We start from the raw sequence: 15,540 nt of genomic DNA on the forward strand, positions 1-15,540 counted from the left end.
CAATTAGACTTTTCTTATTGCGCTTGCTGAAAAGCACATCGAGAAGTCTTACCCACATAGGTGCATATTTGAAGATCACTTCAGAGGGTTGTTCATCTCCATCAATCTCCTTGAGAATAAGGAGTTTGCCATCAAAGAACCACGGGCATCCATCCAATACCTTCTCTTTATCCGCTTCGCTCAGGAATTGGAATACAAAGAGGTTCGTCTCCACCATCTTGATCACAACATTGTCCTGCAACTTCCAAACTGACAGAAGCGTTCGTTTCATCGCTGCAACATTAAAAGGCTTGGATGTCAATAGTTTCCCTACCAAGGATAGGGCAATCTGATTCTTCGTTCCTTCGTCAGGTGAAGCTCACATTGGCAAAACAATTGCATACAAAACAAATTCAATAAAATAACAAATTTGCACACTCTTTAGAACAACTATTGATTTTTTTTTTTTATTTATAAAAGAAAAGAAAAAAAAAAGTAATAAACAAAACTCACTGTATTTATTTAAAAAGAAATTTTTTTAAAAAAAAAGCCTTAGAAGAGAAAACAGTTGATATAAGCCCCTTGTATAGCGATATAGGCCAAGACATGAAGGAACTTGGACAATCTTTATTTTACAATTGCTTTAACTACAAATTTAAATGTAGACTGATACTTAATTAGCAAATTGAATCATAATATTCATTCATATCTATGCTTATATTTTATCATAAATTATTATAAAGGTTGATTAGCAATCCACCCATCTTGGTTGATAAAAGTTTGTGTATCATATTGCTTAATTGCAGAAGAATCTAACTTCTTTTCCCATGGAACACGTTTTGATGTATCAGCTCCTGGACCAGTGCAATTAACTTCTGCAAATGTCACATTGTTTCTGCATTTAATACACAACATTTTGTAAGTTTTTGGGTCATGAACAAACTCATATAAGTACTCCATAATTGTTTTAGCTCAAAAGACCAAATCATAATAGTATAGAGCCGATTAGGCCCCATTATTAGATCGACGCATACGCATTAACTCATCCCTACTGTATAAAAAGTGGGAGAATACTCTTATTAATAGTGCATGGACATTTACATCCCTAAAAATGTTCTTTTACATATTTTCCCCAATTGAATTCAAAAGCCTTAAAATTGTCTCTTGAATCACCTAAATTGATTAATTATTTGTGTTTATTTCAATATTTAAAGCATTTTTTAGACTCTCTATTCGTTACATTCTCCATTACTCTACAAAGTACATAATTATTATTATGCAAATAGATACACCAATAATAATTCTCTTTAAAGGCTAGCCATCTACACACATTGCGCACGTAAGAATCCCTAGTTTAACTATAAGAGTTATCTATTTACAGTATTTGATTAGGGAAACTTACTCATGCCCACTTTGATGCCAAATGAACCATCCCTCGGGAGTAACAACTTTACTGAATTTTGAGTCAATGAAAATAACTCTTGCAAAAGCATCATATGCTCGTCCTAAGTCTGCATGACCTGTTCCCAAAATATCACAATTTCTAAATACATAACCACTGGTATCATTTGCTGACGGTCGACTTTGTGCAGTAATGAAACCTCCTCCTGTGACATTTATGGTACATTGCTGCAACATACATATAAATTAAAGAGTTACGACCAAGCATATGGAAATGGTGAGGTTCAAGTTAAACTTACGACCTTAATGTCACAAGGTGATTTCCTCCCTACCTCTATCAAACATGTTTGGTTAAGTATACATACAACCTATATACAGTTTTTTAATGATAAGATACGGGGGAGCCCCCACCTATCACATGAGAGGAAGATGAAGATCATACCAACGTCACTAGGGGGAGATGGAAGGAGTAACCATCCTTCCATTCCTTGATCCTCACCTATATAGCCATAGCTGCTATACATAGATATTACCTCCTCTAAAATTTTTTTATGCAATGATTTGATTGATAGATTTGCTGCGACGACATAACTTTGAACATCAAATATCTATCACTGTGTACTAGTAATGTATAAGAAAAATTGATAATATGAAATTTACATATTGACTAATCCAACAACATTTACATACTAACATGTAACTTTTTATATACTAGTGAAAGGTCAAGTCAAAGTTAGTATATAAAAATACAAAAGTTAAATTGTTGCACTCAAAGATAAATGGATAAAATATAAAGTATATTTATGATTCACCTCGTATACAGATTGACCATTTCCAAATATAAAATCAACAGCCCCTTCAATATAACATGACTTGAAATAATGACGACCATGATCATCCCACAGTGTATCTTGATATCCCACAAATCCACAAGAATAAAATGCATGCTTGTCGCCATAAGATCTGAGGGCAACGGCTTGAGCTCGCTGCGTATCATCTAATAGTGCTCCAATGCTAAAAGAGTTCTATTAGAACAAAATTACAGTACATTTGTTAGTTCATCTATCCATGTACAAAACACTATAAGTTCATATCAATTAGATTTTAATTAGTAAGAAGTACAAAATTACAAATAGATAAATCCGTAATTATATTATTCTTTTTAAATAATAAAAAATATAATATCGATTGTGCGACGTGTTAGCCAAGATAGTGATTTACACATAAAATTAAATATTTATGCATCATTTATTTTTGGTTAATTATTTTAATTTTTTTTATAATGGTTAGTGTACATATTTTAGAAATATTATAGCACACACTGGTGCCATATATCTAGTACTAATACTATCTCAATGCAAGATGGAACTTGTGTTGTCAAATGTTGAGAATGTCATTGATTTTTACCGTTAATATATAAAAATAAGTAAGCTGCAAGAAATACGAGTAAATAATAAAAAATAATAAATAAATAAAAAAAAGTAAGACCTCAAAATATAAGATATAGGAGACTAAGCTAATAAATTGTTGTCTTGTTGAGAGACTTATTGTCCTGCCTATAAGAATTTACAAATACGGAATAAATATATATATAAGACTCCAAAATACAAAATACGGAAAATGAATGAATCATTTTATTGAAAGACGACTAACTATACCTAAAAAATTTAATATTGGGAAATAATACTCTGTAATAATTATATACGTACAAAATTATAATCATAAAATGAATATAAAAAGAGAAGTTACCTTAAAGGTGACATTCCTAGCTACAAAATTGTCAAAGTACAAAGCAAGAGTAACGCTATCTAGTGTTGAAGAGTGATTATCATAGGTTATTATTGTTGAAGTACGATCGCTTCCTTCAAGAATTATACATCCTCCTTTATCTTTTTGATCAACTATAATCTGCTCCCTACATGCACACAAATAACATCAATAACCGATCGATCTATCTACATGTTAAGTATCTAATTAAAAATGGGCATAGTAGAAAAGAAATATATATATATATATATATATATATATATATATATATATATATATATATATATATATATATATATATATATATATATATATATATATATCAAGACTTACTTATAAATTCCGGGATTAAGCAATATTTTGATCCATTTATTATTGCCGGAAGGAATAGAGTTAAAGGCATCTGTAAGGGTAGTGAAATTTCCGCCACCCGATTGTGAAACTGTGATAGTATAAGCTATTGATGCATCTCGGCATTCTATAGCTCCGGACAACAAGAAGCAAACATTCTGAAAGCCGAAATACAACGCAATTAATAGAAATACAAACTTCATACTTGAAGGAAGAGGTTTGAATTAATTTTATTGAGACAAGCTTAAGCAAGACTCAAGAGAAAGGTATTAACTGTAACTTATACAAAGTATTATGTGAAGTATTTAAAGTACAATGGAGATTAAGTGAAATAATTAGAATTGGAAACGTATCAAAAGTCATCAACCTATTATTTAACATGCATGAAAATCAGAAAATGCATGAATTTGTAACAAGTAAATCATGATACTTATTATCCAATCAGCTCCTCTAATATAATTTTTTTTATATCTTCTATTAATGTCCAAAGATATACTTCCATTTTAGTCTATGCTATCATATACGAAGTACTGATTTTGTTATTTGTTTTTCATGAAATGAATTTGTAGATACTTTTTATCCAATCAGCTTCTCTATCAAATTTTTTTAATACTCTTCTATTTATGTCTATAGAAATACATCATTTCTATGTATTTGTTGCTTAACTACTGATTTGTTACATTGTATTTAGTTAACTAATGATGTTCTTGGCTACAAAAAAAAACTAATGATGTACTTAATGAATACTCTTTTACGCAACACTTATGTGAACTGCGTAACCACTTCTCAATTACTTACCTTTTAATTATCAAAACACTCATTTAATTATGGGTTTTTCTATACAGTACCGATGAGGTACTCACTTTTTCAAGTTGTGCCCACCGATTTTCAAAATTCCACGCTGTAACCCCAAATTACCTTTAGTGTGTACGATGTAAGCCCTCCACTAATCCTAAAGTTAACACCGTTAACTTTTGCTAAAAAAATCTGTTAAAAAATTAAAAATAAACCCCTTACTCCTCCAAACCCAACCACCACCAACCCCTCTCTACTCCAAACCCAGCAAACACCACCCCAGCCACTGGACTTCGCCCAAACCACCACACCCACCCTACGAACCGCACCCATCCTGCGAATCACACCCAGCAACCACCTTGCCTAGCAAACCACCGCTTTTAGCCACTAAATGTGCCACGCACCACCGCCGTTCCTTAGCTTGGAAAAATTTCGACCAAAATTAAATGCATATTCGTGCAGATTTTAATTGAAAAAACAATTAAAACAAGTTTTGTGTATTTAATCTCAAACTAATTAAACCAAAATTGATGAATTTAACAATGAAAATCAAATTGGGGAAAAAAATTAGGGCTTTCTATTGTTTCGAAATTGATTTCAAAACGAAAACAACAATTAACAACTTAATTTTGCAATCCAAATCCAATGAAACTAAAGCCCTAAAGTAATTTGTTGAAATTTTCTGCAAATTTTCGAACAAAATTCCTCCATTCTTGCGATTTTGCGAACACTTTCTTTGGTGTAGGTGAGGCGATATGCGATGATGGGGTTGTTGGTGTTTGGTAATTGTTGGTGTGTGGCGGTTGCTAGGTGCGGTGGTTGCTGGGTGCGGTGGTTGCTAGGTGTGGATAAATAAAACTAACGGAATTGGCAAACGGCAACTTAACGGAAGGCTATAGTGTAGACACTAAATGTACCTTGAAGGTACAGTGTAGAATTTTGAAATTGGGTGGACACATCTTGGAAAAGTCAATACCACAGGGGCACTGTGTAGAAAAACCCTTTAATTATTTATTGCATGAAAAGAAAACAGTTAAATAATTGTTAGTAGTTTTAAATAAAATATTTTTTTAACGGATTTTAAAATAATTTTATTTGATCCAATACAAAATTAGCTTCATATAGTTATTTAAGACATATATCTACTTTCAAAAACTACTACTTCAAAATGTTGTAAGAATAAGTCATCTATGTCATTATTGTACCTAGCATTAGTTCTTCCTCCAATCCAAATATATATATTGATGAAGTGTAAAAATTTCATATATATCATTGCAGGTTAATTGTACCAAGTATGATTATTAGGATGAAACTTAGCTGTATATTGTATATACACTGATTCTTCATTTGATTGCATACTTGATCTAGTAATTATCCAGATTAACATTAACATATGATTGGGATTGATTGCTCATAAGATTTTAGTCATTGATTCCAAAATCATTTATATTATGCAATCTAATAGAATCTTATAGTTATAGAATATTATTATCTTATATACCTATGCATGATTATTGCAAATTTTCTATACAACTTTTTGTTACCTCGGCCTATTCAAGGCTGTATGCAATGACTCATTTATAAAAAAAAAATTAAAAAATTAAAAATTAAAATCACTAACCACATTATTCTTATGAAATAACATGATATGAGATATCAATTATAGATAATAATTCGAGTGTGTATATATCAAAAGGATGTATTTTAAAAAATTACAATTATAGTAGAAAAAAAAATTGAATGCCAGGCAAGAGAATTAAACCCATGACCTTTGATGAAAAAATCAATATTTAGCTATAATTATGAAATTTATATTTATTTAACTAAAATAAACTAATACTTTTTTTTCCTGAGGTAGCTTGGTAGGGCGCGTGCCCTACCAGGTCATAAGTTGGCTCCGCCAATGCGAGAGAGTGTTGTCCATCTAAAACCTCTTACATAAAATTTGTAGGATCGGAGCTAATGCATTATTGGAGAGCCTAAAAAACATTTGACTTGCATTCACTAGAGGTCATTTGGTTGGTTCATTTGGAATGAAATTAGAATCCAGTATCCATTGCATCTAGTTTTTTGTTTGGTTGAGGTTTTTAGTAATGGAATATATATCATAGTCAAGGGGTTCTAAAACCTTGTCTCCTCCCCATAACCATGAAATCTCATACCCACATCCTCCCTATAATTAAGATTCATAATCCATTCTATTAGGATTTCAAGGTGAGTTTCCTAGCGAAGGAGGATCCTAAAGCTTGAATGACTTACAATAAGTTAGTGTACGAATATATATGAAATGATCTATTCCAAACTTCCTCAAAGATCAATCACGCACCTTAATGAGTATGTATTAGAAATGATTCAAAACACCCAAAATAACCTAACCCACAAGTCTCATCCGTAGGAGTACGTATAGTACTGAGAACTTCCCTAGATTCCTGCCTACACTTGCATTATTTGATGAGTTGGTCAAGTACCTCAAGCTATCATTGTAGTTAGAAGGCAACCAAATAAAAGGGTATTTAAGTAATTTAACATTACATGCTTTGCCAAAGTTTTTATATATAGAGGTCATTTCTAACACCCCCTTAACTAGGAATATGAACTAGACCAAAAATAAATAAAAACCTTCTCTTCTTCCCTCCTTTTTCTCTGTCCTTGTTAAAAAAGTAAAAAAGAAAAATAAAGAAGAAATAAAAATCTTCTTCCCTCCCCACATGGAAAAAGAGTTAGATCATCAAAAAGAGCTCCAACTTCTGCCACCCCCACCTCCTCATCCCGCTCCCTCTTCCTCCTCACGTGCTCTCCCTTGGTTCCATCACCACCGTAATCGATCGCGGCCGCCTTTGTATCGGCCGCCTTACTCTATCGACAACGGTGGTGACGATACTGATCATGATCATCAGGGACATGGTCATGGGAGTGGGCCCTCCCTAGACTTGAAACTTTCAATAAGCCTAGAGCCAGCCGAGGCATCCGATTTCGGCTGCATCGAGGCGCTCAAGTGGCAGGCGGCCGAGCAAATACGGCTGGCCGCCATTGAGAAGGCGTACGCAGAGCGAGTTAGAGAGTTAACTCGGAGAGAGATAGAGTTAGCTCACTCCGAGTTCGCTCGAGCTAGAGCCATGTGGGATAAGGCTAGAGAAGAAGTTTGTAAGGCGGAAAGACTTAGGGATACGGCTACTACTTGCATGGGCGAGATCACTTGCCACACCTGCAGGCAAAGGTTCCGTCCTAATTAGCATTATTAATTATTAATTATTACTATTATTAGTATTATTAGCGTTTTTTATTAACATTAATGTGGCATAATAATATATGTGTACCATGATTTAATTCATTTACACATATTTCTATTATTTCATATAATATGTGGTGATGGGTTTAGAAAATTTAAGCAACCAGTAGAAAATTTCTTTTTATAATTTTGTTACTGGTTGGTGCAATTATGTTCAATAATGATTTGGAATTTGAAATTGGTGATGCCAAATTTTTACATATTTTATGTATGCGCATGTATGTGTATGGATGGAGATGTTACATGTGATATAAACTAACTTTAGATTTACAAATTTGTAAAAAGAGGATAATAATGATTTAAGACTTTATTATTGATTGGAAAAATAATGATGATTGCAAAATTTTGTGTACTATGTTTGTTTCTAACCTCTAGAAATTATGGATTTGTTTCATTAATATAAGAAAATTCTAATATATGTATTTATTATCGATTTTTTTTCTCCAAAAATTCACGTTAATTAGTAATTTCTTACAAGTTACAACCTTCTTAATTTAAGCCCCTTTTACTTTACTTCTACATGATATGATCTATTTTGATCAAACTTAGCTAGCAACAATCTTAGTAAACATTTTTTTTCCCATAGACTAATAGTGACGTGATTCTGATAGACGTGATAGTAGTTGTAATTTGAACTAATAGTGTGATACTCCATAATTAATTCAATACATACCGAGGGAGAAGATGACGAAACATTAAATAAATGATCTTTTCTTGTTCTTGCAGTCCTCCAAGCTTTTACGAGATGGGTTAAGATTACGAACGCAAACTTTTACAAGAAATGCTTGTTTAAGCTTTAAAAGTCTCAAGAGAAGATCAACGACAATAGTTTGGCAACGCATGTTGACCCAATATTTTGATGATTCTCCATTAGAAACTGCTACCCCATGCACAAGATCATGTCTTGCATATGTTTTTTTTTCTTAACAATGCCATAATTGTGTATGTAGTTCAAAGTATTTAGAGAATTTATTCAATAAAGAAATGGATAATCCTTAAAGTTGACAAAGAAGTGAATTAAAAAGTGATTTTTTGATAAAAATAATAATTAAATCATGACATATCAATGACAGATTGTGTGGAAAAGAAAGTCATATTTTACAAAAAGTTAAATGTTATCATATATATATATTTGAATTAAATCTATTTATTATTTTATTTTATCGTTTTATTTTGCATGTCATCTATTGTTAAGGAGGGTTAAAACAAGATGGTAAATTAAAACATGTTATCATATATGAGATGGTTTTCAAATAATCATCCACAACAGATGAAGTGTTACAAAAATAAATAGAAAAGAATAAAAATAACTAAATATTCAATATAGCTTTTTGGGAGAAGAAGTTATGAAAATTTCACATCATACAAGTAAGCCATACTACATATATACTCCTTATGTGAGGCTTAATAATAATTAGTCTTTACACTTGAAAAATATTACACTCATTTAGACCATAAACATTTGGAAGGTGAGATTTTTGTGGATGACTATACAGAATAATCACTTTTGGTTAATATAACCAACTCTACTTTATGGGATTCAAGTTTTAATTTGATTGATTGATTATGAGGAATTTATGTAGTAATGAGAATTTGAGGGTTAGACAATGGGAAAAGGATTGGGATGATTGGAATTTCATTATTGCATGGTAGTAATGTAGTATGGTACACAATAATAAGAGTAATAAAATAATGAAGTTGTGAATATCCCTTACTAACTTTTTTAATTTTTGGTTCTAGAATCAATGGGTTATAAAATTGTCATTTTCACTCCTCACCTTTATTACCCTCCCACACCCCTTCCCTTAAGTACGGTAACAAAAAATGAGGATTATTGATGAGGATCAACTTTTTATTTTGAATGTGAATCCTATCTCCTATTCCTAGGCTTGACATTGGGACGGGCTAGTCCGGTGGCCCACCAGACATAACACGAGATAATAATATATTAAAAATATTGTAACAGATGTATAAAGGATTATTAAAAATCTAAAAATAAGGACGAAAAGACACGTGTTTCATAAACAATGTGTTAGTTATGTCCCAAGCAAGTAAGAATAAGGTTTAATTGATCTCTCCTAATATCAATTACAAAAAAAGGCTTGGTTTTAAAGTGAGGAGTTTAATAAGTTTATACATACTCTCTTAAAAAATCAAAGTAGGCAAGGTCCTCATGTTGCATCACTCAAATTGGTTAGGTTGCCGCGACACCGCCTCAACCAAAAATATGTGGGTAGCAGTCTCAGTTTAATCATCAAGACAATTACAATTTACAATCCTGTCTTGATTCTATACATTCACCATTACCGGGTTATATCAAGAGGGGATCCGTAATAACATCGCGCAGCATCTTCAAGCTCATTGCACGCACTAAGTAACATTGAATCCATGATTAGCTCGTCATCTCTCATAACAAAACCACAAGCATTTTGGATTTACAAATGAAGTGCCATGCGATCGACGGAACAAGGTCTATCTATTATTAAAGACCTTCTCAAATTCGTCAGAAAGCAAGGGAAATTCATATGAACCCTTGGGTTGTTCGTTGTTTCGGTTTTATGTTTGTGTGACATGTAGATGTAGACCTGGTTATTAGGCGGATCGGGTTAGGGTCGATGCCGGTCGTGTCAAAGAGGGCCACGTTTTATAGGGTCAATATTGGGTCGGGCCAATGCGGATCGCAGGTTGATAATAGGTGGGCCTACAAAATATCAATTAAAATAAATATTGGACAAGCCATAATTAAGTATATATATGAATACAAATTTATGTATGTAATTATTATTACATTATCTATTTCCTTTATCAATTAATTTGGAACAACATTTTAGTCCTATATTGACCCTAACCAATAAGGGTCCTATCCCCTATCCATTAAATGCCCTGCCTATTAAAAGTTCTTTAAGCTTAGCCCTAATCCTATTATCATTGGACTACCCTGCCCAATAACCAGCTCTAGTGACATGCATATGGTGTTGCTTGTGAAGATTTTTGTGTTACTACTTGTGAATTTCCAAAAAAAAAAAAAAAAAAAAAAAAAAAACTAGGGTTTCTCTAAGAGAATCATTATGTGAACAAGAAAGTGCACAAAGTCGCCAATAAAAGTCAATTCTAACTAAGATGTGACTCAACTTATAAAATATCGAGCCTATTATATTTCTACCCTCTAAAAAATATCCCTTGTCTCATAAAGTAGTACATATTGACTGGACTACATATATGCATTATTCCTCTTCTTAATTTTTTATTCATCGCATATATATGATCTATATTTTGTTGTTTATATTCCACACACATCAAACACAATATCTAAATCACAACACCGTACTTTCACAATTACCTTATAAAGCATTAAGAATTGAATAAGCTTTGATCCCCTGAGCTCACGATCTGCATTTTATATAGAGGAATAAAGCAGAACAAAATTGAAAATGTTAATGTATATTAATATTACATTAGTTTTGGATTATTTACAAAATGAATGAAAATTAAAGAGTTTAATTTCATACATACTTTACTGTATATATTTTCCAACGGACTTTTTGTTTTTTAAGTTGGTGTTATTGGCTACTTGGCTGGACTATGAGATACTGTGATTGGTGTCGCCGTGTTGGTATATATGTTGTAGCAGGGGGTGATGGTGTGTTGGTGCTTATAGAATCTGGCTGATGAGGTCGCGAAGATGATGGTGGTACGATGAGGACTGGCGATTTGTTGGTGTTACGTTAGTATAGTTGTGGTAGTTGTGCCATGTCAGGGATGAGGGTAGGGGTACACTTGGTAGCTAAGCTAGCCGGGCATGCAACGGTATCGTTGGTGGTTGCCAGTTGGGGTACCTAGCTAATGGTGGTTGTAGTTGGCCTACAGTAGTGGTTAGCCAAAGTTTATGTAGTAATCTAAGAAAGGATTAGTTCTTTCACATACTTCATCAATTAGTGACTCATTATTTCTCACCCACCCACCCTTCTTTTTAAAATTCTCCCATTATATTCACGATCTAGTAATCTTTTACACTTTGTTTGGATTTCAAGTGAACTATTTTTTGTGAAATTTGTTTGAAACTTTAGTTTCACTTTGAATGTAAAGTGAAACTAAATTCTCCCAATATTATTAAACTAAATTCTCCCAATATTAATTTATATTAGTTTGATAATTATTTATTGTAAATTTGGTCACGCACGTAAACTAAGGTACATAATCGGCCATCAAAATTATACAGTCTTAAATAAAGTTAACTATAATCACCCGTTTTAATATGGATATACCTCCTTTTACCACAAGAGAATACACAACATTCTCAAATTGGATAATAGGGTAAAAAAATGATCGAGGGAGAACATTAATTGTGTCATGTATTGCATGGCGGAGTAGGAAAAGTTATACGTAGTAAATTAGTGAAATGGTGAGTGACAAACTAATAAGGTGTTGGAGGAAGCAGATTGGTCTTGAAACTTCGAGTCCTGTCAAATCACAACTACAACTGTTGGCACGGAATCTCACACCAGAAATGGTCAATAGTAAATGACAAAGACGACATTCATTGGCTTTCATTTCAATCACTAGCTTAAGACAAATTGTTCTAGTAATATCTAATAATACTTTGATTCTTTGTCTTTGTCATATATCCATGTATTATTATTTTCTCACTTATATTATATCATATATATGATGATTTAATAGAGGTATTAAAAACTGACCTGATCAACCCGATCTGATCTGATCTTTAAAAAAAAAATATACTACCTCCGTTAACGGTTATTTGCAACATATATTATAAATGAATGCTAACTATTATGTGCAACAAATGTTTTTTTTTTTTCTTTTTAGGTAATCATTTCTCTCTATCTCTCTCCTCAGCACATGCACCCAACTTTTTCTCTCTCCATTTTACTCTCACAAACAAATTTTGCCTAGGAGTCCGCAAACACCCCCTTTGTTGCAAATAATAGTTAACGGAGGAAGTATATACTTGATCTGGAGCTTTTTCTTTTGGGGGGTTTCACATCACATTAGTCATTCTATTCTTTTTGGACTTCTTCTAACCCGACTCAAGTACTCGAATTGACACTTCTAAACTGAAGTAATAACGGTTTACACACTTTGGGAGTGGAGATAGGATAAGGAGATTGTCTTTTCTGATAAAGTATCCCTAATTGAGATTTTAAACCCTAATCTTGAGGTTGGAAGGTGCAGCGTGCTCCCTTTTCTAGCTATAAGTCAAGCTTAGCTAGCTTGGTAATAAGCTATACTAGTGAGCCATGAAGTGTGATTATGCTTCCCTTTGGCCAAGATTAAGCTTAGCTTAGCTTGCTATTTTGATTGCTTTAGAATGTATACGTCTCATCTATCATCAAGTTCTTGAATTATGTTATACTACTCTCTTGGTCGCTAACTAAATTACCGTTATTGATTCGAGCGGGATTAATATATGCTAATTTCAGTATTAGACTATTTGTTGTAGAACTCTACTTATTGACCACATGTGAGTTGTTTTGAATTAGGGAGGAGAAAAAAAAGGTCTTATGAGCTACAAGAATCAGTCTTATCATAACCAATTGGTTTTAGTATAGAAACTTATAGGTGGATCGAGCTCTCATCTTCCTTGTCTGGGCTACTTAGAGTTATTTCATGTTCTATTGTTTAATATGGTTCCCGAGCCCATGTTGTAACTCTCTTTTGCACTGAGCCACTAATAGCAACCCAACCCAAACCAATTGATTCATTCATCAATTGAAATGAGCGGGGTATCAAACTGACCTAAATCTAAAGAACGATTTTACACTTTAAGATATAATTAATGAAGACGGTATACTTATATATTGATCATCCACAAGCGGGTTTATTTTTTAATGACTTTACAAGGTAGAGTCCCTAACTCCCTTAGTCCCTTAGAATGGTTCAACATATAAATATTATATCGAACCTCGATCACTTTGGGATAACAAACAGTAGCAATTAGCCAGATGAAAAATATCCATAAGAAAAGGAGGTTGTGCTCGTAGTAAGGCCATACTTTAGCATCGCTGTCATGCAGCAAAGTAAAGGGTAGCTTTCCAAAATACCTAATTTCCGAAACTTTCACGATTTATTGCTCCCTCTACCTTATGGCATGACCCATTTGAAGGATCAAATCAATGTAATCTTACTTCTACTATTATTACAATTATTGAGAGAGACCAACCCTCTTTTCCCTAGAAAACAATATATAAATAAATACAAATATATACTACAACTCTTATCACCAACATATATATATGGTGCACATTATATAGCATAGCTATCTTTACTCTAGATCCTTGAATGATACATCTTTTGCACTTACAACGCTTTTTTCATGTTTATGGATCTATAAATTTAACTGTTTGTATATTTAATTATGCTTGTAAAAATTTATTAGATTTTAAGAAAATGGACATTAAATCGAATTTAACAAGATTTCATATGACCATATTTTTAATTAATTATATTTCACAAAATGTTATTGAAGTTGAGTATTAGAATATTGTATACAATTGAAATGTTATGCAGTCAATTAGTAAAAAAGCAAAAACGTATACATCAGCTAACTATACAATAGATACCTGTCTACCAGACACTACAATACACACTGACTTGTTTTGCATTTAAAACCACCCAAAGTTACGTCCTTTATTGCATTTTTTTTTTCTAATCAAACTATTTTGAATTTTGCACTGTTCAGTTGTTCACACACTTTCTATTCTTTACAATAAGTTTTACTTATTGAGAAGTGGAAATATTGATAGTTAAAGTTATGTATTGGTAAACGTGATATTTAAATATGTCAACTTAAAAAGATAAAGTATATTTCAACTGAATCTAATTGTAACGGTATTAGTACGTGATGTGATTTCAATAAATAATCAAATCGACTTAATTTTTGCTAGTCATGGTCCTCATGGAGAACAAGTTAGCTAGCCAAACACTTCTATGTTGATAAAATAAGCAACCTTTTTGGATCAAAATTGCTCACAAACAAACCAATAATTCCTTTTAAAATATATTTATTCTTATCAAAAAGACAATTATTTATAAATATTGGGAAAAGGAATTGAAACTCTTTTTGTTAAGTAGGGTGGTTCTTCTTAGTGGTGTCATATAATCCTATCCAAAATTTGTCTCTCCATAAATGGTTTTTTGGTTGATCATAAAATAAAGCTCTTAACTTTTAATTTAATTTATGTTTTTTTATTTTTTGAAGAAGAGAGAAACATGGGTAGTGGAGATGTTTAGCTTTTGTGATAGAAAGATAGAGCTAAAAGTTAAGCAACTTAAATACAAACCTGCATAACACATTTTATGTACAGAGAATTGTACAACAAATAATGTCTTGTTATAATATGAAGTTATTTGATTTTTGTTTGGTTTCATTTGCCTTTTGTGTATATAATAAGGTTCCTCGTTTGACCTGGCCTAGCCCCTGATCAACTGGTACCATCCATGTTATTTGACTCCCATGAATGTATTTCATTCAACTTATAGTAGTACACTTCTCATAATTCTGACACAAATTGAGTAACAATGTAACGATCTTTTTCTTACATATTTAGAAAATGACTGAGGATAGGAGTAGCAAGTCTAACTTCATCGATAGCCAAAGTTTGAACCATAGGTCCGGCTACAAGGGTGCAGGGTTGGGGGATATATACTAGACTAGATGAGCCGATAATTGTACATTTCAAAGTCCGGTTTGGGTGCTATTGGCTTGGCCAAGCTAGCCCATATAGCTTATCAATTAGACTGTGTTGTTATCTTCACATTATATTTTGTGGCTTTGTGCCCGTATAAAATTAATTTATATTTGGCTACGTTATGACTTCAACATTACTACAATTAACTAAAAAAAAAGTACTACTATAAGCATAATATAGCTTATGTTCTTAATATTAATATTTTGGAGGATTGTGCCTAGTGTCCTTATCGGCATATTTACTTATGAG

General features: G+C 32.4%; 2 protein-coding genes across 2 annotated transcripts; one reads left to right on the forward strand and one right to left on the reverse strand.

The window, feature by feature from the left end:
* Positions 1 to 714: 714 nt before the first annotated feature.
* LOC145596990 (putative pectinesterase 55) lies at positions 715 to 4,000 on the reverse strand. Its single transcript, XM_081653179.1, has 6 exons — positions 3,995 to 4,000; positions 3,481 to 3,656; positions 3,130 to 3,295; positions 2,193 to 2,405; positions 1,382 to 1,608; positions 715 to 874 (listed from the first exon to the last, which is right to left on the reverse strand). Exons 1-6 carry the CDS (start codon positions 3,998 to 4,000, stop codon positions 715 to 717), a joined length of 948 nt encoding a protein of 315 aa, XP_081509305.1.
* Positions 4,001 to 6,894: 2,894 nt separating this feature from the next.
* LOC145599399 (uncharacterized) lies at positions 6,895 to 8,511 on the forward strand. The gene is made up of 2 exons (XM_081655789.1): positions 6,895 to 7,510; positions 8,309 to 8,511. The coding sequence occupies exons 1-2, from the start codon at positions 7,002 to 7,004 to the stop codon at positions 8,334 to 8,336; spliced, it is 537 nt and encodes a 178-aa protein (XP_081511915.1). The 5' UTR covers positions 6,895 to 7,001; the 3' UTR covers positions 8,337 to 8,511.
* The last annotated feature ends 7,029 nt before the right edge of the window (positions 8,512 to 15,540 follow it).

This window comes from Chenopodium album, chromosome 20 (genome assembly GCF_948465745.1).
Source record: "Chenopodium album chromosome 20, dcCheAlbu1.1, whole genome shotgun sequence".
Classification (NCBI taxonomy): domain Eukaryota; kingdom Viridiplantae; phylum Streptophyta; class Magnoliopsida; order Caryophyllales; family Amaranthaceae; genus Chenopodium; species Chenopodium album.